The sequence below is a fragment of the Myotis yumanensis genome, unplaced genomic scaffold (assembly GCF_028538775.1).
Source record: "Myotis yumanensis isolate MYYU_CA2020_CCGP unplaced genomic scaffold, mMyoYum1.0.hap1 SCAF_7, whole genome shotgun sequence".
NCBI classification, from domain to species: domain Eukaryota; kingdom Metazoa; phylum Chordata; class Mammalia; order Chiroptera; family Vespertilionidae; genus Myotis; species Myotis yumanensis.
This window is the reverse complement of record NW_027223758.1, coordinates 22,724,682-22,747,181: the sequence shown is the minus strand read 5'-3', so window position 1 is coordinate 22,747,181 and position 22,500 is coordinate 22,724,682. Positions and strand designations below refer to the sequence as shown.

The following is a 22,500-nucleotide window of genomic DNA, read 5'->3' as shown; positions in this document are numbered from 1 at the left end:
TCTCTAGACTTTTGTGTTCCACAAATGAAGACCTCAGGGGAACACAGAAGACTCCCATGAGTGACAGCCAAGGTGAGTGGAGAGAGGGATGTTCTCAGAGACCAGAAGAGAGATGCTTCCAGGTCGGGATGAAGAAAATCAGAAGGGGCCCTAGCTGATTTGGCTCAGTGGATAGAGCATTGGCCTGTAGACTAAAGGGTCCTGGGTTCGATTCCAGTCAAGGTCACATACCTGGGTTACGAGTTTGATCCCCAGTAGGGGGCATACAGAAGGAAGCCAATCAATGATTCTCTTTCATCATTGATGTTTCTATCTCATTCTCCCTCTTCCTTCCTCTCTGAAATCAATAAAATATATTTTTTTTAAAAAGAAAATCTAAGGAAAATCATAAGACCGGAGGAACCGGTGGGTGGTGGTGCCCCTTAGAGGATAGAAGTGTCTGGAGAGAGAACAGCCACAGAAATAGTCTGGGTGGATGAGGTCACAGGCAGACTTGTAGGGATCCCTGATTTCTAGCCTGGCAGGGAGGGAGCAGAATGTCTCCTTTTCTTTCCAAAATGGCACAAGGAAAGCAGAGAGAAATCCATTAGAGTAAGAAATCTATTAGGAAAAGGTAGAAAAGCATAATGAGAAGATACTCGGTAGCATATGTCAATGACCAAAAACATCGTCATTCTCCAAGCCCATTGTCCCAATAGCATCCTAATTCCATTAAGGTACCCATTAACTAGACCACCTGATGGAATGGGGTGGGGTTTCTTCAAAATTAAAATTAAGTTCTAAGAAAAAAGTTAGTGTTTTGTTTTTTGGGGGGTTTTTTTGGTTTTTTTTAGTACTGCTGAGTTGCAGGCTGAGATTGTTGTATGCTATATTTATGATTGCTGTGCTTAGGGAGATTCAGCCCTCAGCAGACCCAATGCTTGTCATCTCCATCCATAATACTTAACCTCTTATTGTTATTGTCAAAAAGGCTCATCCATCAGCTCCTTGGAAGCTTAGAACATTCTCCATCCCAAGGCACCAGAATCACTTTAGGACTTACCTCCAGGGTTAGGCCACTCCAGGATGAATTTACTCTACAAATGTCTGGAACCAGATGGGCTTTATAAACCACACCACGCCCACCTAGCAGGGGTATACAATGACCCAGTCACACTTAGGAGTCCAAATGAACTGCCTAGCAAAGTGAGAGACAGTCTACACAAATGAATCAGTACTTCAACCTCACCTAGAGGTGAGTTAATGTATTTTCAGTTCTGGAAATATCAATAAGATGATGATAAAGGAAATCAAGCCCAGAGGACTTCCAGTCAAGATGCTGGAATGTGCTGATCTCCTTCCACAACCACATCAAAATGCCAACTAAATTATAGAACAACCACATGCTCGAGAACCACACAAAGACTAACTGAACAGAATTCCTACAAATAAAGACATAAATAAGCCACAAGGCTCTTAAAAAACAAGACAAAAAATTAAGCCCCTAGTATTAATACTTGCCTATCAAGTTTAAATGTAATCTATGTGTGCAAATGAGATGACAAGTCTATAATATTTAATATACTTTCACATAGCAGTCTTGTAATTTTAAATACATGTAAGAAAGTATTAACTAGTTTATAGACAATATTGAGATATTGGGGAAATTTGATTTATCATATACATTTATTTAAATTTATTAAATATACATGGGTCAATTTTGTGCTTGACAATGTTTTGCTTATTAGGACTAGAAGTTCCCCCAGTAGTCATTTGAAGTGATTTAAAAAAATAAAATATATTCGAGTGTTTTATGTTTTACATTTTGAAGCCATTTAATTAACTAAGTTTTAAATATTTTAAGGCAATGCATTAACTAAGTTATAAATGGCACTGCTTTGTTTAAGGAGAATTAAGCCTATTCCACTTATGTTAATCAATTAACAATCACAAAAGTAGTTGTTCTTAGTCCATACAGAAGTTATAACAAGATTTATAGATAGTACTTAACTAGGTTATCTAGTTCTAATTCAATATGAAAACTATTAATTTAAATTCCACTAAGTAAATCACCATTGCTTTGAACAAATAACCCCCCCCCAAGGAAACAAATAAATTATATTTTTGCAGAAATAACAGTGTTGTTGTTTTTTAATTAACAAAGTCAGTTAGCTGCCCCAAAATATAGTGGCTTTGAGAATAGTAGGGTGACTACTTCTTAGAAATACCCAGTTCTATATTTGAGTCTGAATCCTGTACTTTAAAAAAAAATGATGTTAAGTTTCATAAGCAAAGAGTTACAGTTAGGACATCAATAGGGAGGATGAACACTATTCTTTGCCCTTTGCTCAGGAGCATTCTGAAGATAATTGCTACTAAAAGGACTTGAGTGGACACTATTCCCTGAAAGAAAAGCAGAAATGTTACACTGTTGCTGACCTTGGGGTAGTAGTCATTGACGACATGTTTTTTGTTCTGAAAGAAAGAAAAAACCTTGACATCTGATATCTGTAATCTTGGTATCTGCCCTTTTATGAGAATTTTCCAGACTGATATTTTAGAAAATTTAAGTACTTCCCCGTAGAGGAATCTCAGACTATTAAATCCCAGCAGATATTGAGATGTGGCTAGATCTTTGCTCTTTATTTAATAGATAACAGGATTTGAATGAATGAGGAAGGCAAAATAATTTGTTTTTATTTGTTATTTGACCAATTCAATGAAATATTCCAAATTGAAGCAGGTTCTGTTATTTTTCCTCTTTATTATGGTCTTAGGAAAAGGGACTTTCTTCTTTATTATGGTCTTAGGGAAAAAGAACTAGCATCCATGACTTACTTCTATCACACATTCTTGTGGCTTTGGAAAAGTCACTTAACTTGTTGGAACTTTAGTTTTTGCATTATCATTACCTTCCATTATGATTCACCCAATAGATTTCTAGAGACTGTATAATTTTGACCATTGATTTTGCTTATTTCCTCCCTTTTCTGTCAACTTTCCATGTCCCAGTGGTTCCCAAAGCTTTTTCAAAACACAGCACCAAGCCTCTGAGTTTCTCTTTCTTACCTACCCCTAGAAGCTGGCATCTGGACAAAAAATGTAGTACTTTCAGGGAATACAAGGCCATATTACCTAATTTGGTCTTTGTCCTTAATCCACTAAAGGACAGATTTCTTTTTACCTTCCATAATGAGAGATCTTGGGAAGGAGAGATGCAGGTTCTGTGAACTTCTATTTTGTGATGGTGAGGACTGTCTGTAATGAAGGGCTTAGCAAATAACCTAGTATATCATAGTTACTCAAACATTTGTTGAGTTTAATGGTTGATCTGAAATACATTTAGCTATTCAGAGACACAAAATCATGCCCAATATGTAGTCTGTGTTTTACTATTGATCAATGTCTTAGCTTATTCTGATTATATAACAAAGTGCCATAAACTGGATAGCTCATAAACAACAGACTTTATTCCTCATAGTTCAGAAGACTGAGAAGTCCAAAATCGAGGTGAAACAGGATTTTTTTAAGGGTGAAAAGCACAGGTTTTAGGAAATTTTAGAAATTAAAGGGACCATGGAAGAAGCACAGGGCGGCAGAGCAACAGAAGGTATATTTACATAGAAAAGGGAAGCTGAAAAGCTGCAACAGGTACATTTCCATAGAATGAGGGAGCTGGAGACCGAAAAAGGTCTATATTTACAAAATAAAGAGAAAGAAGCCCTTCATCCAGAAGGAGAAGAAGAAAGCCCAAAGGGAATAAGAAAACAATAAGGAAGGAGGGGGGAGAGAGAACCTCTCATGGGACATGTGAGGTTTGACCTTTGAGCCCAGCAGTTACTACAGTATTCAGTCCAAGGGAATAGTGACCAATCAGAGGGGATATCAAGGCACCAAGATCTGCAGCCTTTATAAGCCGTAGGGAAAAGGAACTCAGTGGGACCCTTTCCCCCCTCCCCACATGGGAGTCTGTACTTGTTCTTCAATAAATCTCCACTTTTGCTATACCAACTTCTGTCTGTGGATTCATTCTTCAACTCCTGCAGACAAAGAACCTGGGTTCTAGTAAAAAAGTTCTGTATCAAAGGCACCGAAGATTTGATGTCTGGTGAGGACCCCCTTCCTAGAGGGGTGTCTTTTTGCTGTAACCTCACATGGCTGAAGGGACAAGGGAGCTACTTGGGCATCCTATATAATAAAAGACTAATAAGCAAATCGACGGAATGGCAGAACAACTGATCGCTATGACATGCACTGACGACCAGAGGGCAGATGCTCAACACAGGAGCTGCTCCCTGGTGGACAGTGTGCCAAATGCTGGGTTCACCGCTGGCAAGTGCAGCAGTGGTGGTGGGCAGCACTAAGGATATCCGACTCCTGGACTGCGAGAAGGTGCAGGCCAGGCTGAGAGAACCCCCTGAGTGCACGAATTTTGTGTACTGGGCCTCTAGTCTGTTTAGAAGAGCACTAATCTCATCATGAGGCTCCACCTTTGTGAGCTAATTACCTTGCAACAACCCACCTCCTAATAGCATTTCCTCAGGAGTTAGGATTTCAACATATGAATTTTGAGGGGGACACATACATTCAGACCAGAAGCAATTAATATTCCTACACGCAAAGCTACCACTCACTGAAACAGACTTCTACACTTATTTTCACTGGGGATGATATAAAATAATAAGCCACCATTGATTATGCATATCTTCTGTATCTGATGCCAAATGATTGGGGTGTTCAGATGATTTTGTGCACACAGCAATTCACATATCCCAATGTGGCAAGTAGAATCATTTCAACAGTGAGAATGCGTGGTATGCATTTCCTGAAGGTCTATGTGTGATGATCTTGTTGTGGCAAATGGCCCAAGAGAACGACAGCTGGCACCCAGAGGAATCAGGAAAGTAAAACCTTTATTATGCAGCGCTGCTAGCCCAGGGGACTGATCCAAAGCCTGAACTGCTAATGTAGGGAGGTTTTGAATATATATATATATATAATCTTCTTGTGGTGGGCTCCTCGGGGTGGGCTTTGCAGCTCCTCCCAAGTCAGTTAGAATGGGACTTGTAAGATTACTGTTTAACTAGATACGAAACTAGGCTGTAAGCACCCAAAGTTGCCGCCCTATTTTCCTTCTCACTCTAACCTTGACAAATTGGGATTAGAAAAAAAAAGTGTTTTTTGAGATTTTTTTCTGTGTATGTTTTTTATCCCTTTATAAAAATAAAATAAAGAAGGAAAGAACAGGAAGAGGGAAAGTAGGATAAAAATGAATATCAGAAGAGGGAGGAGAAAAAGAAAGAAGAAAAGAAAAGGAAGGGAATAGAAATATCTAAAGTTCATTATTTAGTTTTATCTCAAAATCCATATATTTTTTTAAAAAAATTTCTACAGGTCAGTAGAGCTCAGTCAAAATAACAGTGTCTTCAACTTGTCTTTCTAAGTAAGCTGAGACAGCTGGGCCAACATTATCAGCGCCCTCTCCTACCCTTCCATCTCTCTTTTGCATAAATCTGGACGAAAAGAAGCCAACAGCACAGGTTTAGCTCCCAACTCTCAGTGTAATGGCCATGGAAGAGAGAGACCAAAAAAAGCCAGTTCTGCTCTGATGACAATGGTTAGGAGAGATGCAGTAAAAATCCTGAGCTTGAGACACAAAGGGAATTCACTTGGTATTAACTGCATTCCATGATTTGGCCCAAATTCTTATTCCTTCAGCTCTCCAGGGGATGGGAAACACGGCACCCCTCACATGCAAATCCTGGTTAGGAAAAGCATGATCACCACCTCCGTCAGCCACCTCTTTCTGGAGGGGAAGCGAACCCTATGCAAAGCTGAGGACCAGGAAATCAGGCTTTGTTTTTGTTTTCTCTGTTTTGGTTCATTGACCCGATATTGGTTTCTATGCTAAGTGTGTGATGGTAAAAAACAAACAACAACAAAAAAAAAACAACCTTGATTCAGGCCCTGGCCAGTGTGGCTTGCTTGGGTGGGTGTCCTCTCATGCACCTGCACACGGAAAAGTTGCCTGTTTGATTCCTCACCAGGGCACATGCCCAAGCTGCAGAGTTGATGCCCAGTAGGGGGCGTGCAGGAGGCAGCCTATCTATGTGTCACTCTCTCCCTCCCTCCCCATTTCTCTTTCTGTCTAAAAAAAAAATCAATAAATAGAAGAAGAAGGAGGAGGAGGAGGAGGAAAAGGAGGAGGAGGAGGAGGAGGAGGTGGAGGAGGAGGAGGAGGAGAAAAAGAAGGCTTGATTCAGGAGAACAATGCAAGTGTGCTTGGAAGGACTCACCAGGCTTTAAATGATTAACACCATCCAACACACCAAATCACTGCAATGCCACTTGATAGAAGAGCACAGAGCTCTGGTGACCGCTGCATTGAGAGATTAAGAGTTAATAAGTAAACCAGAAGTGTTTGCACCTCCATCTGTCTCACAACACCTGTGTCCATAACAAAGCCAAACTAGTGTTTTCTTTTCCTACCACCCCACCAGGCATTAGCCCACAAAAATGTTTTATCTCATTTTATAGGTGGAGAAAGTGATGCAGAAAGAGAAAAAAAAATGACTTCTCTAAAGTTACATGGTACAGGTAATGCAGCCATGATTTTTTAAAAAAGCAAACAAACAAAACAAAACAAAAAACACCAAACATTCTGTCCCCTGGACCTCTGCCTTACAGGAATTCTTGATGAGTTACTACCTTTCATTATGTCATTGGTTTTAACATTAGGTGGGTTCTGAATTTTTTTTGCCATTTTTGTATTATGATAAAATAGGCATCACATAAAATTTACCATTTTAACTATTTTAAAGTGTACAGTTCTGTGGCATTAAGTACATTCACACTGCTGTGCAACCATTACCACCATCTATTGCCAAAACTCTTTCTGTCTCCAACTCAAACTCTATGCCCAGTAACTGGTAACTTCCTATTCTCTCTTCCTCTAGCTCCTGGCAATCTCTTCTGAATGTTATTTTACAGCAAAAAGAAATGTTGACTTTGAACTTGATTTACAACTAAAAAAAAAAAAAAAAAAAAACTAAACTAAAAAAATGTAATTAGATGCAAGAGGGAAAGGTGGGGGTTAGACCTCCATTCAGAAGTGATTGTATGCAGGTAGAAGACTCCACGTGAGTGTGCTGTGTGTGTGTGTGTGTGTGTGTGTGTGTGTCTTTAAAAGATTTCCTCCTCCCAGCCCGCCCCCTCGCAGTTTGCCACTGGGTTTTGCAGTCTCCTGATTTCCTCAGTCCACAAGAGGAGCCAACATGGGCAATCGCCTCTGTAGTTTCAGGAGCTAGTTTGCGGCAGGGGAAGCCCCATTCTGAGTTGAGGAGTGGAAAGGTAACCCGTATGTTTTTAGTTTCAAAGATCTGCCCCCCAAAATACTATTGCTTTTCTTCTGGAAAAGCCTGATTGGTAAGATTCCTCCAAAGGCTCAGCCCGCCGTGCTGTATGCCATCCCCTCGCCAACTTCGACCCTGAAGCTTGCCAAGAACCCCCGGAGGAAAACCTGCTGGCTTCCATCGTTTGCCACAAATGGCCAATTCTGGAGGAGGCGCTGTCTGCAATGGGAATCTTTACAGTCACAAGAAATGGGACGGCTCACAGAATGGAAACTGCACGAAGAATGGCATAGTGAAGAAAGTCCAGGTAAGAGGGGATCCCTGCCTGGCTCGGGATGGCCAGGACATGTGACTATTTCTTTGTAAGGCTGTCTGAAGCGGTCCTAACTGAAAGTCCTCTTAGGAAGTGTTAGGTGTTTTGATTCTGCCCTTCAGCTAATTTCAAATGCTTGGCTTCTGAGCAGCTTAGGTGTGGGGTAAGGAGAAAATTTCTTCTCTAGACAAGAGAGGACATACATAGTCCCAAGAGCTTTTTAAAGCCTGAAAATACAAACATACCTACTAGACTTTTATTTTCTCTCACGCATTTCGGGGGCAGACTTGTGAAGGCTCAAACTTCTCAGCTAAATTTCAGTCCATCAAGAAATCATGACAGGCTACACTCACCAGGCTTCATAAAACATTTTTTTTAATTGAGGAAGTGGAAGTAAACTAAAAGTCGCCGAGATTATGTGGTGTGGATGGCATTTTCCTCTGTACGCCAGAAATGCTCCCAGTCCACCACTCAGTACAGTTAGCCCAGCTTATTCTCTGGGTGAAAGATGAATTATGTATGGTATTTAGTGGGACATTGTCACAGCTTACAGCTTGATTTGGGGCCAGAGTCTTTCTTTGAAACTTGACATCACAGCATTCCTCTGGAAGACACTTCAGAGAGTGTGGCTTATTGTTACATGCTGCACACAGAACCAAACAGCCTTTTGTTTTCCCATTCGAAACATTTTTTTGGCTCCTGCTGTAATACAATGTTTGATGGGGTTCTACGGAGAAGGAGGAAGAGGAGGCAGAAGAGGAGGAGGAGGAGAAGGAACTGGAGAAATATTGTCAGCTTATTCCAAGAGGGGGCTGGACTCTGTGAGGTATTTGTAAAAAGGCAGTCCCCCACTTCCCACATGCTGCCCTGCCTCACTGCTCTGAGGAGCAGGGATGAGCTCACCTGCCTCAGAAGCAAATTGGCATAGCCAGACAGGTAGCTTCACTGTTGGGAAATGAGAAGCTGGGCAGGGAACCTGTACAGTTCATCACTCATCCATCCCCAGAGAACCAGCATCCACCCAGGGGAAAGGTCAGACTGTCGTAAGATCGCAGGACAGGTTGGGCTTGCTGGGAGCCAGTTCGCCACTCAGTACATTAAATCTGTGCGTCCAGTTGGAAGAGGTGAAGGGGCGATGGGGAGGGGGGTACTCTGGAGCATGGCTGTATGTGAATATGCTGTGGCCCCCTCTTAACAAAAGGCATTACCCTAGCCTTAGACGTGTCTAATGACAATCTCAGGTCTGGCCTCTCACAGATGAGAATTAGTGCTAATAAATAGCATTGTTGGTAGCTGCTTCATGCCAGTTCCGTTTGCCTCATTTTATTCTCATAAAAATACTGTTAGATGAATACTATTAGCCATGTCTGTATGGATGAGGAAATTGAGGCTCTGAGAACATAACTTCTCAAGATCACCTATCTATAAGAAAACGGGAGCATAAACTCCAGACCATTCACCTTAGCCCAACTTCTTTTTTTAATTTAAATTCTCTATTGTTTAAAGTATTATATATGTTTCCTTCCCCCCCACCCCCTTGACCTCTCCCTTCCAACTTCTTTTTGGTACCAGGACTCTATGGTAGTATGCACTTCCCACTAACAGCCTAAAAACCCTTATTTTAAAAACTGAAATTGACTAAGATACCAATGACACTTGAGAAAAAGAAAGGGATTATGCTTTCATTGTGACCACAACTATTCAAGAATATCATGCTCTAACTCCTAACACATTGGCCTGTAGTGAAAAACCTTGGGAAGTAACCAAGAAAATAATAATTATGTATTGTATAATCTCTAACATGTACTGCATTCTTTCTAAGTGCCAGACATTCTAACTACATTCATCATCTCACACATTCCTACAAGGTGGATATAATTACTATCAGACCCATTGTAGAGGTGAGGAAACAAAGCTTTAGTAAGTTAACCAAAGTCAGCAGCAGAAGCATCAAAACCAGTTTGGGAACCTGGTTTTCCCAATTCTAAAACCAAAGTTTGCATTGCTTAGTCCATGCTGCTTCTCTAAATACAAGATGTTGGTAGAAGTGAGATCCATACCTACTTCCACAGAGAAGGGGCAAACTAAACTCAGCCTTAAAGGGCAGAGTTAAGTGTGAGTTAAAGGTATCATGTTTTGCTTGCGTGCTTTATTGTTGTTAATGAAAATTTGAGCTTATTATTGCAAATGACACCAAACTGTCACATACCAGAGCCTTCAATATGCAACATTGTTCATTCACAGACACACTGCATCCATGCACAGGCCACCACCCATTCTTTATTTTAAAAAACTCCAAGTTAAAGAAAACCAACTCCATGTAACCCTGAGTCATACTGAGCCCAACTCCATGTAACCCTGAGTCATATGGACTTATACTGAACCCCAGATGGAAACCTACAGGTAACCTACCTTCCAGACGCTTTCTTCCACAGTATATGGTCACCCTGAATAGGCAGTTCACTTAGCGCAGCATTTCCTGGTAATAGGAATATCATAGATATGCAATGCAGTAGGTAAATGATATTTGCAAATGATTTGATGTGTTTTCCATTGAAAAGTAAAATCTATTTTACTCCCCTTCAATGTGGGCTGGACCTAGTGCAGGGGTGGGCAAACTTTTTGACTCGAGGGCCACAATGGGTTCTGAAGAGGGCCGGAACAAAAGCATGGATGGAGTGTTTGTGTGAACTAATATAAATTCAAAGTAAACATCATTACATAAAAGGGTATGGTCTTTTTTTTTTTTTTTTTAGTTTTATTCATTTCAAACAGGCCAGATCCGGCGGGCCGTAGTTTGCCCGCGGCTGAATGTTTTACTTGGCCTATAGAATGTGATAGAAGGCATTATCTGGGACTTCTGAGACTAAAGTTAAAAGAATCCTGTTAGCTTGAGCCCAATCCTCCTAAAACATTCACTCTTAAAACCTAGCCACCATGTTTGAAGGAAGCCCAAGTAGCCCAGAGAAGAAACCCAAGTAGAGAGAAACCAAGTATCCTTGCTCTGCTACTAGCTGAGATGCCGCACCAATTTATAAACTGTATAAGTGAGCTATCTTGGAAATGGATCCTCTAGCCTGGTATCTATCAGCTCCAATTGATACTTCATGGAATATATAAATAAGTTGTCCCTGCTGAGTCCTGCTCATAGTAAAGATTCATTAGAAAATAAATGATTGCTGTTGTAAGTGTGGCAGTGGTTTGTTAAGCAGCAATAAATAAATGAACATATGGATATTCTTGTTTTTAAATATCTAGAAAATTCATTCTGCAATCTCATCATATCCATTTTATTTATTTATTTTCCTTTCCAATTTGTGTGCATTTTCTGTTTTTTAATTGTTTTTTTTTGTTATGATGAAAAACATAACATACAATTTTCCATCTTTTTTCCCCATTATAGTTCACATTCAATATTATTCTGTATTAGTTTCAGATGCACACAACATAGTGGTTAGACAATCATATACTTTACCAAGTGGTCCCCTCAATATTTCAAGGAAACCCCCTGGCCTATACATAGCTATTACAATATTATTTTTTTCTCCATTGACCTCTCTCCAGCTACTCCCACCCCCCAGTACATGGCCTCACCCCACTAGTGACTGTGTCCATTGGTAATGCTTATATGCATGCATACAAGTCCTTTGGTTGATTTCTAACTCTCCCAACGCCCCACCTTCCCTCTGAGATTTAACAGTCAGTTCGATGTTTCTCTGTCTCTGGATCTATGTTTATTCATCAGTTTATGTTGTTTATTATATTCCACAAATGAGTGAGATCATGTGATATTTATCTTTCTCTGAATCATATCCATTTTTAGTGCTGGCATTTACATTTTGAGGAGAGAGTTTGCTGTGGCCATCTATTTCCTTTCCATTTGTTTTGTGTTTTGGGATAAGGACTGTATGCTTAAGATGAATGTCTGACTGGTTTAGCCAAATACAATGAACTCAAATATTACTAATGCAAAAGTGCCATCATCTGAATGATGCCAAATCTGAAGTATAATTATTCAACCTGTGGCAACCTGCAATTTGCTATATTACCTATGAATAAATAGCTAGCTCAGGAAAGTGTGTGTTAAGGTGAAGAAGTTTATTTAATTAAAATACATGTGTTAATTATATTTAATATTTACCAGTTATAAATTAATTTTATCTATTTACTAAGTTTCTTTAAAAAACCTTTCTTGGAAACACTTTTAGAGGTGGATTGATGTCAACCTGAATACTTGCAAGGAATTTACTACATTTATTTTGAAATACACTGAATTTAATATTTCTACTAAATGTTGTCACCTTTGTCCCAATTGGTCTGAACTAATATAGTTTACTATAATTCTAAAATATTCAACCTGTAAATTAATGTGAGAAGGAGCTGCTGCCACCCTATTAGAAACCAAGATATTGGCCAGATAATTCACAATTTAGGTGAAACATTTGGGGGGAAAATAAACAAAACACTATAAGCATAACTCAGATAAGTATTAAAAATAGTTATATTTTATCCATCCATCACAATACCATCAGAATCCTCCTCCACTCATTAATTTTGTCACATTGAATACCATTTGATTACAGCAGAGACTGAGGGTGGCAGGGTCTGGTATGGAACAGTAGGAAGTGGTAAGAATGTATTTACCTAACAAAGCTCTTTGTCTCCAAGAAGCAGAACAAGTCCTGTGTAAACAGATCTTAGGATTTTCAAAAGAAGTTGGAAATCCAAATGAGGTGGGAGGCAGAGAGAATCTCCTCATTTTTAAATATTGGCATCTAACCTTTAAAAATTCAAATAGTGTAGATTTCAAGGAAATATTGCTTCCAGCCACAAATCTGAAATCTCTGAACTATAGGTAAATAGGGTGAGAAAAATAAGAGGTCATAAGTAGAGTGCTATTTTCTCATACACGTTTAAGAAGAATAGTTCAGGGAATTTGACTTCTCTTAATTTAGATTTACTTCATACTTTAAAAGAACAATCTATAATAATAAAAGTATAATATGCAAATCGACCTAACGGCCGAACAGCAGAACGACCATCCAGACAACCATGCTATAACACCCACTGGCACCAGGCCAGCCAAGGCAGGTGTGATGAGATTGGTTGGGGGCCCACCCATTGCCCAATGATCACCCTGCAGAGAGAGGCCCAGGTCACATGCTGGCGGGGCAATTGATCAATCGGTGGGGGGGGGCTCCATGATCACCCCAAGGAGGGAGGCTCAGGCCACCAACTGGCAGGCTGCAGCAAGTAGGCAGGGCCTCCCTCTGCAGGGTGCTATTTATTGCCCCAAAGAGGGAGGCCCAGGCTACCCCGGCTATCCATTGCAGAGTCCTGTTTGGGTGGGTGGGGCCTACCTCTTTAGGGTGATTGATTGTGGGGCTCCCGGACTGTGAGAGGGCACAGGTTGGGCTGAGGGATCCTCCCCATCTCGTTCCTTGAGTGCACAAATTTCGTGTACTGGGCCTCTAGTAGATAATATAAAAATTTATGTTTCTTTCCCTGAGTTGTTATATTAACCCTGGAATATGCAAGTTTGAGAAACAATTATAACTGACTTCATATACTAGATTTCCCTGACTAGCCCTGATATTAAATATTAGGTACCCAAGTGTTCGTCAAAATGTCATAGAACTGACAATATTTTATTAGTCAAACTTCATCTCTCAGACTTCACAGGAAGTGACAGAGAAATCTTTTGTTAAACAATGCATCATAAAGCTTGGTCACCACTGTTGTTCTCTAGATACGGTGTGACTGGGCCTTCAAAGTTGCCCAAGAAAAAGGCTGTGTGCAAATCGTAATTATTCTGTCAAGTTATACTTGACTGTTCTTTCTCTGCCATGTGGGCCTTACCCATTTGAAGTCAAGGATCCTTTGAGAAGCTGATAGGTACATTTTATAGAAAAATGAATGGGTTCATAATCATAAAATTTACCATGTAGAGAGTTCATATATTCCCTGAGTTTCTCAGATCCCCTGGTTAAGAGCCTCCGCTGTGGAATCCCTTTATTAATTAGGCTACATCTGCTCTCACAACCTAACTACCAGCAAGTCAATCTCTCCAGAGGAGATGGGAAGGTATTCATAAATTGATTTACCAAGGAGAGAAAACCAAAAAAGCCCAAAGTGACTCAAGCAATATGCGCAATAAGTGTCATTCATTCATTTAAAAACTTATATTAGGATTTTGCATTCTACTCTATATTACATTTAAATTTTTTCTTATAAAATTATTTTTATGTCCTCCCTTAAAAGCATTGAGTAAAAATGAACTCCCAGAAAGATATTTCTTTCCTGGTGACTTTTCACACCCCAGAACCACTCAGGATTTCCCGGGGAATCACTTAAGGAAGAATGATATTAGGAAGAACCACTCACCTTGAATTCATTTAGAAGTAGGTTTGAGACCTAGCTCTGCCCCTTAGTAGCTATGTCATATTGGACAGATAACCTTATGTCTCTGATCCATATCTAACAAGGCAATGGTGAATATGAAATGAGATAGCATATGTAAGGCTCCTAATAACTATCAAGTATAGAGTAGATATTTAATAAGTGATAACTGTTATCTATTAAGATAAATCTGCAACCATCTCTTTCTCCACTATTTTAATAGTGTCCAGTGCAATGCCTGGCATATAATAGGTGCTCAATAAATTATGGTCTTAAACCCTCGACTCTTCTCATTCAATGATGGCTTCTCAGTTCCCATTTTATTTGACCTGTCAGCGGAATTTGACACAGGTAATCACTCCCCTTTCCTTAAAGCACTTTCTTCTCTTGGATTTCAGAATATGATACTTTTATGTCATTAGCTGTTCCTTTGCAGTTTTGATTTCTGGTACCTCCTCATCTCCTTGATTTTTAAATAATAGAGTGACCCAAGGCTTAGTCCTTGTACCTTTTTTTCTTTTCTAACTGCATATCTACCATGATCATGTGATCTTGTCTCATCTCTCTATGTATATGTGACATCTCCAACTGTACATGTCCAAAACTGACCTCCTGATAACTACTCCATCTCTCTGTTCCCAAATCTTATTCCCTTACAGTTTTCCCCATCTCAGTAAACAACTCTATCCTTTCAGTGACTCAAACCAAAAACTTGAGTATCGTTCATGACTTTTCTCTTTCATTCTACATTGAGTCAGCAAATTCATGATCCTACCTTCACATTGTATCCAGAATCTGACTATTACTCACCTTCCCACAGCAACCACTCTATTCTCACCCACCATGCTCTCTCACCTGGGTTGCTGCAGGAGCCTCATCTCTTCTTCCTCTGCCCCAGTTATATATCGCTGCATCACAAGCCATCCCAACACACAGTGGCATTGAACAACAACCATTTTATTATGCTCATGGATTCTGCTGGTCAGAAGTTCAGAAAGAGACACAGTGGGGACTGCTCCTCCCTGTTCCTATGATATCTGGGGCGCCGGCTAGGATGGCCCAGTGGCCTGAGCCTGGAACACCTGGGTCAGGAAGATCTGCCTCCAAGGTGGCTTCCTCACTCCCATGCCTGCCATCCAGACTGAGATGCCTGAAGAACAGGACAAGCTGGGACTCTGGACTAAATTTCCACATGAGTCCTCTCTAGCAGGGAGGGCTTGAAGATAGCTTTCTAGTAAATGAAGAAGTCTCATGGCCTTTCATAACCTGGCCTCAGAGGATAGCTTCACTGTCACCCTACTTTATAGGTTGAAGCTGTCAAAAACAATCCCAGAAGATTCAAGGGGAATAGACCAACCCACTGCTCAGTGGGAAGAGTTTCAAAGAATTTCTAAACATATTTTAAAACCACCATATCATTTTTCTATCTCTGTCCATCACCACCAGCAAGACTGCAAGACTGGTCTCTACAGAACAGCCAAAATGTTCTTGTGAAATGAAATCAAGATGTCACTCTTCTGCCCCAATCCTTCCCCTGATTTCCATTTTACTCAGAGCAACTGCCAGAATCCTCACAATGGCCATAAGGCCCCCTGGCTTAGTCCTCCCTGATATATCCCTTGCTCTTTTTCCCAATGCTGCAAGCAACCAGGCATCAGTCTACCCAAGACATTAGCACTTCCTCTCCCATTTGTGCTTCCCAGATATCCAGGTGCCTGTGCCCTCCCTCCCTTCAAGTCCTGAATCAAATGTTATCTTCTCTGTAACAGGTCATCTTGAACTTATCTAACATGGTAAACCTCCTCTCTTCTTGCCTCTCTTTCATGCTCATTTTCTTTAGTACTTAACACCACACACACACACACACACACACACACACACATTTATTTCCTATCTGTTGTCTGTCTAGCATGTGAGCCCCACATTGTCAGGGATTTCTATCTTATCCACTACTGAATCCCCAGTACCTAGACCAGAGCCTGTATATAGTCAGTGCTGAATACCATTTGTGGGATGAATAAAGACCATCTGTTTTTATTAATCTACAAAAGGCCCAGTGCATGAATTTGTGCACCTTGAAAGGAACTGTGGGCCATGAGGCTACAGTAGGCACAGGGGCAGGTCTCAGCCTATCTTCCGTGCCCCTGCCTGGCCCCTCCCGCCGTGGCCCCCAGCCCCCTGTCTGCTGGCAGCCCCGCTCCCGCTGCCGCTCTCAAGCGCTGATGGCGCTGGCCCCACTTGCACCTGCTGACAGTGGCATGGAGTAATTGGGGCCTGCACCAGTAGCAGGTGCGAGCCGGGCCGGCGCCGTCAGTGGGTGTGAGTGGCGGCTGCTGCCCCAATCACCCCTCAGGAGCAGAAGGATGTGGAGAAGCCCTTAGGGACAATCAGTGCCAGAAGCTGCTGCTCGCACCCGCTGATGGCTCCCAGTGATCAGGACTGGTGCCAGGCACTGGCAGCGGGTGCAAGCACTGGGCAGGACCGTGGTGTGCAGGAGCAAATAATTTTCAGTAACCATCAGAGGCTTGCCCCGATGACAGCGCCTTGGTCTGGTGCCCCCACTCACCTGCTCCACCATCCCACCATGGCCAACACCCGCCATGCTCTGCATACACCCCCTGGTAGTCAGCACATGTCATTGCAACCGGTTGTTCAGTTGTTCTGCCGTTTGGTCTATTTGCATATTAGCCTTTTATTATATAGGACTAGAGGCCCGATGCACAAAATTCATGTAAGGGGCTCAGCCCTCACAACCCTGGCTTCGTCTGGAAGGTTGTTCAGATGGTTGTTCTGCTGTTCAGTCTAATTAGCATATTAGCTCTTTATTATATAGGATTGCTCGTAAGAACTTCCATTTGTTTTGTTTTGTTTGCTATTCAAATTGCTATTCGCAATCCACAAGCCCAGTTCTTTAAAAACTAAAAAGGTTAGGGGCAGAAAGGGGTCCTAATATATGGTGACAGGAGAAGATTTAACTTTGGTTGGTGGACACATGGTGCAATATACAGATCTTGTAACATAGAAACCCACACCTGAATTCTATATGATCATGTTGACCAATGTCACACCAATAAATTTAATTTTTAATTTTAAAAAAGACTAAAAATACCCCACTCATGTTATACAAGCTTCTTTTTAGACTTCAAAGAGTATAACCTTTTATGAATTAATTCCCAAATTTTCTTACCTTTGTTGGAGAACATTAACTGCCCCCCTTTGTTTTTAAACATATTTCATTGGTTTTTCACAGAGAGGAAGGGAAAGGGTTAGAGAGCTAGCAACATTGATGAGAGAGAAAGATCCATCAGCTGCCTCCTGCACGCCCCCCACCGGGGATGCGCACGCAACCAAGGTACATGCCCTTGATCAGAATCGAACCCGGGACCCTTCAGTCCGCAGGCCGACACTCTATCCACTGAGCCAAACCGGTTCGGCAACTGCCCCCTTTTAAAAAATCATTAAAGCACTAGATTATTTTGTGTGATCAGGCAGCTACATGTTTTTTTCTTTCTGACTTATTTCATTTAGCATAATGCCCTCTAGGTCCATCCATGTTTTTGCAAATGTCAGTATTTAATTCTACTTTATGAACAAGTAATATTTCATTGTATCTATTACCACATCTTCTTCATCCATACATCTATCGATAGACACCTAATTTGCTGCCATATATTGTCCATAATGCTGGAATGAACATAGGAGTGCATATATATTTTTGAATTAGTGTTTTGTTTTCTTTGGATAAATACCCAGAAGGGGAATTGCTGAGTCATATGGTAGTTCTATTTTTAATTTATGTGAAACCTCAACACTGTTTTACATAGTGGCTGCACTAATTTATAATCCAACAAACAGTGCACAATTTATATTGATATCCAGATATTATGTACACTCCAGGCCTGGGGTCAGGGAACATGCTTTAAGCAAGTGAAACTTTTTGAAGGAAATAAAAATAGAAATTAAATATTATTGATTAGTCCTGATGATTCTGTTGCTTCTTAGCAGGAGATAAAATATGCCTGGATTAGAGAGAAAATGACTAATACCTCAGAGTATACAAGCTTGTCATCTGGTTTTAATAAAATAATTTATTCTCAGGGTTGAAAGTCCAAGAAAAGTCAGTACAATCTGTTTTTCCACCAATGACTCTATACATGAGTTGGTTTTTTTGTTGTTAATCCTCACCTGAGGATATTTTTACCATTGATTTTTAGAGAGAGGCAGAAGGGAGAGGAAGAGGGAGAGGGAGAAGGAGAGGGAGAGGGAGAGGGAGGAAGAGAGAGAGAGAGAAAGAGAGAGAGAGAGAGAGACATCGATGTGAGAGAAATATATGGATTGGATGCCTCCTGCACGTGCCCTGACTTGGGGTGGGGATCAAACCCACAACTCAGGTACATGTCCTTGACTGGGAATTGAACCCTTCAGTCCACTGGTCTATGCTCTAACCATCTGGCCACACAGGCCAGAGCTATGAGTTGTTGTTTTTTTAAATTTTATTTAACAAACTTTCATCACACTACATATTAAGAACTTTACAAATACCAACGTTTTGATTTTTACAACACCCTTATGTGTTTGATACTGTTACTATCCCCATTTTTTTACATGAGGCAACAGATCATATAAAAGTTAAATTTGTTTAAGATTTAAACTTTTAGTTAGTACAGCAGAATGGCCCCAGAGCTTGTGTCTTTATGACCAAAAATAAATAAATAAATAAATACCTCCCCCCAAACATCTTATTGTGAATATTTGCAAACTTACAGAAGAATTAAAAGAGTTCTAAATGAGTACTCATATACCTACCACCTAAATTCTATATTTTATTATATTTGTTTTATCTCATGTCTATCCATCTATCCCTTTCTCCATTTATCAATTCATAGAATTTATGCATTTCAAAGAAAGTTGTAGAATCAATACACTTTACTCTGATACTTTTCCATATCTATATCAATAACTAGACTTCAATTTTTGTTTAAAATTTCTTCTTCTTCTGTTGAGGTAAAACTTACATATAACGAAATGCACTAATCTGAAGTATACCATTCAATGAATTCTTACCTACACTATCATTTGATTGTTCTTATTAGAAAGCACTTCATAATATAGTTTTGACTGCAGAAAAATACTATAAAATTGTTCACTTAACATTGGAGAGTTTAATCTATGGACAAAGAACTGAATACTGTGCAAATTAACATTAAGTGAGGTAAAGGAATGACTCAAGGGAAGGCTGACTCACTAGAGTTTTCCTGTTGTACACATTTAATTCCAAAGGATCAAGAGCTATTTTCTTTTTGGTCTTTAGTGTAATCCAGCTAGCAGTAAGGGAACTTGGTTTAGAAGTCCATACAATTCCACTCTATCCCCTGTCTTCTTACACATGGAGAAATAAGGCTCAGCAAAGCTAAGTGACTGAGTTCAAAGTCACACCACTGGGATACTCCCTTAGTCTCTTGTCACCCAGACCAAGGCCTTTTCTGAGAAGCTGAATTTTTTTGGAAACCTCCAAGCTCTTAAAGCAAACAGCCAGGGACCACATATTTGAAGACTCAGCATGGTATTTGCTGTTGCAAATTCTTTAGTCTCAATTTCAAAATTGATATAAAAATTGCATTTGTTTCATATAAGAACTACAGGCATCTTCTTTCTTGTTTCCCAAAATAAGAGTCATATATACAGAGCTTCCTTTTTTTGTATATCTTAGGACAACATGTCAGAGAAATCAATAGGCAGTGAGACTCAAATAGGTGCCATCACTTTTCCAAGACCTCAAAATGGCCAATCCAGGGCAAGACACACCTCTGTCCACCGCCAATTTCTAGCACCTTCACACAACACTCCCTTTCACATTATAGAACTAAAAACAAATATAGGAGCGCTTGGCACTAACATGTTTTGTCAACACTTGCAAATAACTTGGGACATCTGGGAAAAACACACAATTCATGTACCTCATGGATTAGTTTGTTAGTTTATGCAAAAGGGACTGGCTTTTTCCATAAGGGACCATGTGTCCCATTGGTCAGTTCTTAGCAAGACTACTGAATCAGGTACCTGTAGACAGAAACAGATAGAAATACTGCACATGTTGACCTGAGAAAATGATTCAAAGACTGAAATGAATAGGTCATAAACATCAGGGTTTTTTTTGTGTTGTTGTTAAATGTAGTATCAATCATTATACCAATCAGATGATTCAAGTCTTGTACCCCCATTAGTTATGGGTCAGAAACTACGATGGCTTAAAAGAATGCCTGAATCCTCTAAGCTGGTTGATTCAGAAGTATAGATAAAAACTAGTCAAGATTAGTCTTGCTCTGGGAGAAGTTACTTTTTTTTCTTCATTATGTGCCACATGATAAGAAAAATTAATCTGCTAATTATAACTATGACTATTATCAGATTTTTTGGAAGCAAAGAAATAAATTGTTACGTGACTAGGTTGTTTGGAGACAGGATGCTTGGTTTTCCAAGGAGCAAAAGCTTTTTATAGAAAATAAAATGGCATGTTCTATCTTCCATGAAAACAATAGATTTCAGCAATTTGTATGCATTCAGGTAAACATTATTTCTTTATGGACACATTCTGTTCTGAAAGGCAAGCAAAAGATAAACCAGGTTATAAGCTCTTAGGCTGCTCATAACATACATAAAGGTGTGTGCTTTTACAGGGTGGCAGGCAGGAAGGAGTAGGGAGAGAAGCAAGAATAGCTATGTGCAGTGTGGCTCAGTGGTTGAGCGTCGACCTATGAACCAGTAGGTCATGGTTCATTCCTGGTTAGAGCATATGCCAGGGTTGTGGGCTCAATCCCCAGTGTGCAGCGTGCAGGAGGCAGTCGATCTATGATTCTTCCTCATCATTGATGTTTCTATCTCTCTCTCTCTCTTCCTTCTTCTCTGAAGTCAATACAAATAGATTTTTAAAAAAAGAATAGGTATGTGCAAAATCATAATAAACACAAAGAAGGAACAACAACTGAATCCTTAGCCAGTTTCTCTCTTTCTGAGTAGAAAGACTTTCTGCTTCTTTGCGTTGTTGAATGGCAGGCACTGTTTGGTTTAGCTTCAGGGAGTAGGAAGTTTTGGGTGGGGTTCAGGATCATTGAGATGCAAAAAGAAATTGTTTCAATTTGACTTTATGAGAAAAATGACTGTTTGCAATCCAAGTTTAATCCACTGAGTTCAGCCAAGTGACTCTCAGAACCACATTTTGTGGGCTTCCAGGAACCCCACCCTTGTTATAACTCACCTATGAGTCATTAGCTGTATTGTCAAAACACGCCTCTGATGTTGGTTCATTCTCTTGCAGTTCAGGAGGCTCTTTCCTTGTGAGTTTTGGTTGTAGGTTCAAAATTTCAAAATCAGCTGAACACATTCGCTTCATCAAATCTCTACAATGGATATGGTAGAGACTTTAAAATCACCAACTACACAACCACGAATCACTGTGAAACATTGAATGAGGGTGCTCCTGGGAGACACAGTCTCCACACAGCCTTGCAAAGGCCCTTTGAAAACACATATCTGATCAGAATTTTAAACCACTATTGGCTTAAAACTCATCAGTGGCTTCCCTTATTAGGATCAGGGCTTCAATACAAAACTTGGCTTATAAGCTTTGTATAACCTCCTAACTTAGCCTATTCAATCATTCATCAAGAATGTACTAGTAGTAGTCGATACCTACTTCATATCAGATGCTATTCTAGGTACTAGAGTACTAGCAATGGCCAACATGAATGGAGCCCCTTCCTGGAACTGACATTCAGCCATGCCTGTCCCCTCACTATCCCTAACACACACATACCCCATCCCTTTCCCGCAGGTCCTCAGGCTATTTCTGCTGCTGGGAACAATGTACTGGGTAAACTCCTAAGATTATTCCAATCTCATTTTAGCTACTGAACCATCTTCTTTAGGGAGGCCTTTTGTCTCTTCCTGAACTAGGTCAGATCTCTGTCCTACCCACTTCACAGCACCTTTACATATGCATCACTTTCTTTTTTGTGTTTGTTTGAACCTATATTTCCATCTAGACCAAGGGTTGGCAAACTTTTTCTGTAAAGGACCAGATAGCAAATATTTTTAGCTCTGCAGGCTATGCAACCTCTGTCACAATTATTCAACTCTGCTATTATAGTGTGAAAGCAGCCATAGACAATATATAAACGAAAGGATGCATCTGTGTTCCAATAAAACTTCATTTACAAAAGTGGGTGGTGAGCAAGATCTGGCCTGTGCACCACAATTTGCTGACCTAAGTCAACAGAACCTCCTATGGTGATAAAAATGCTATATATCTGTCTCAGTAATGTAGCCATCAGCCCTATATGGTTATTAAACAGTTAAAATCTAGCTAGTGCAACGGAGGATCTAAATCTCTACATTCATTTAATTTCAATTATTTAAGTTTAAATATAAAGGCCATGTGTGGCTGGGGATTACTGTATT

General features: G+C 40.2%; 1 protein-coding gene across 1 annotated transcript in view; it reads left to right on the top strand.

Moving 5' to 3' along the window:
* The first annotated feature begins 7,240 nt into the window (after positions 1-7,240).
* Positions 7,241-22,500, top strand: part of SPTLC3 (serine palmitoyltransferase long chain base subunit 3) — a 127,556-nt gene continuing 112,296 nt past the window's right edge. The window contains exon 1 of the mRNA XM_070419901.1: positions 7,241-7,638. Coding sequence (XP_070276002.1) covers positions 7,525-7,638 — 114 coding nt within the window. The 5' untranslated portion in view covers positions 7,241-7,524. The remainder of the gene's footprint in view (positions 7,639-22,500) is intronic.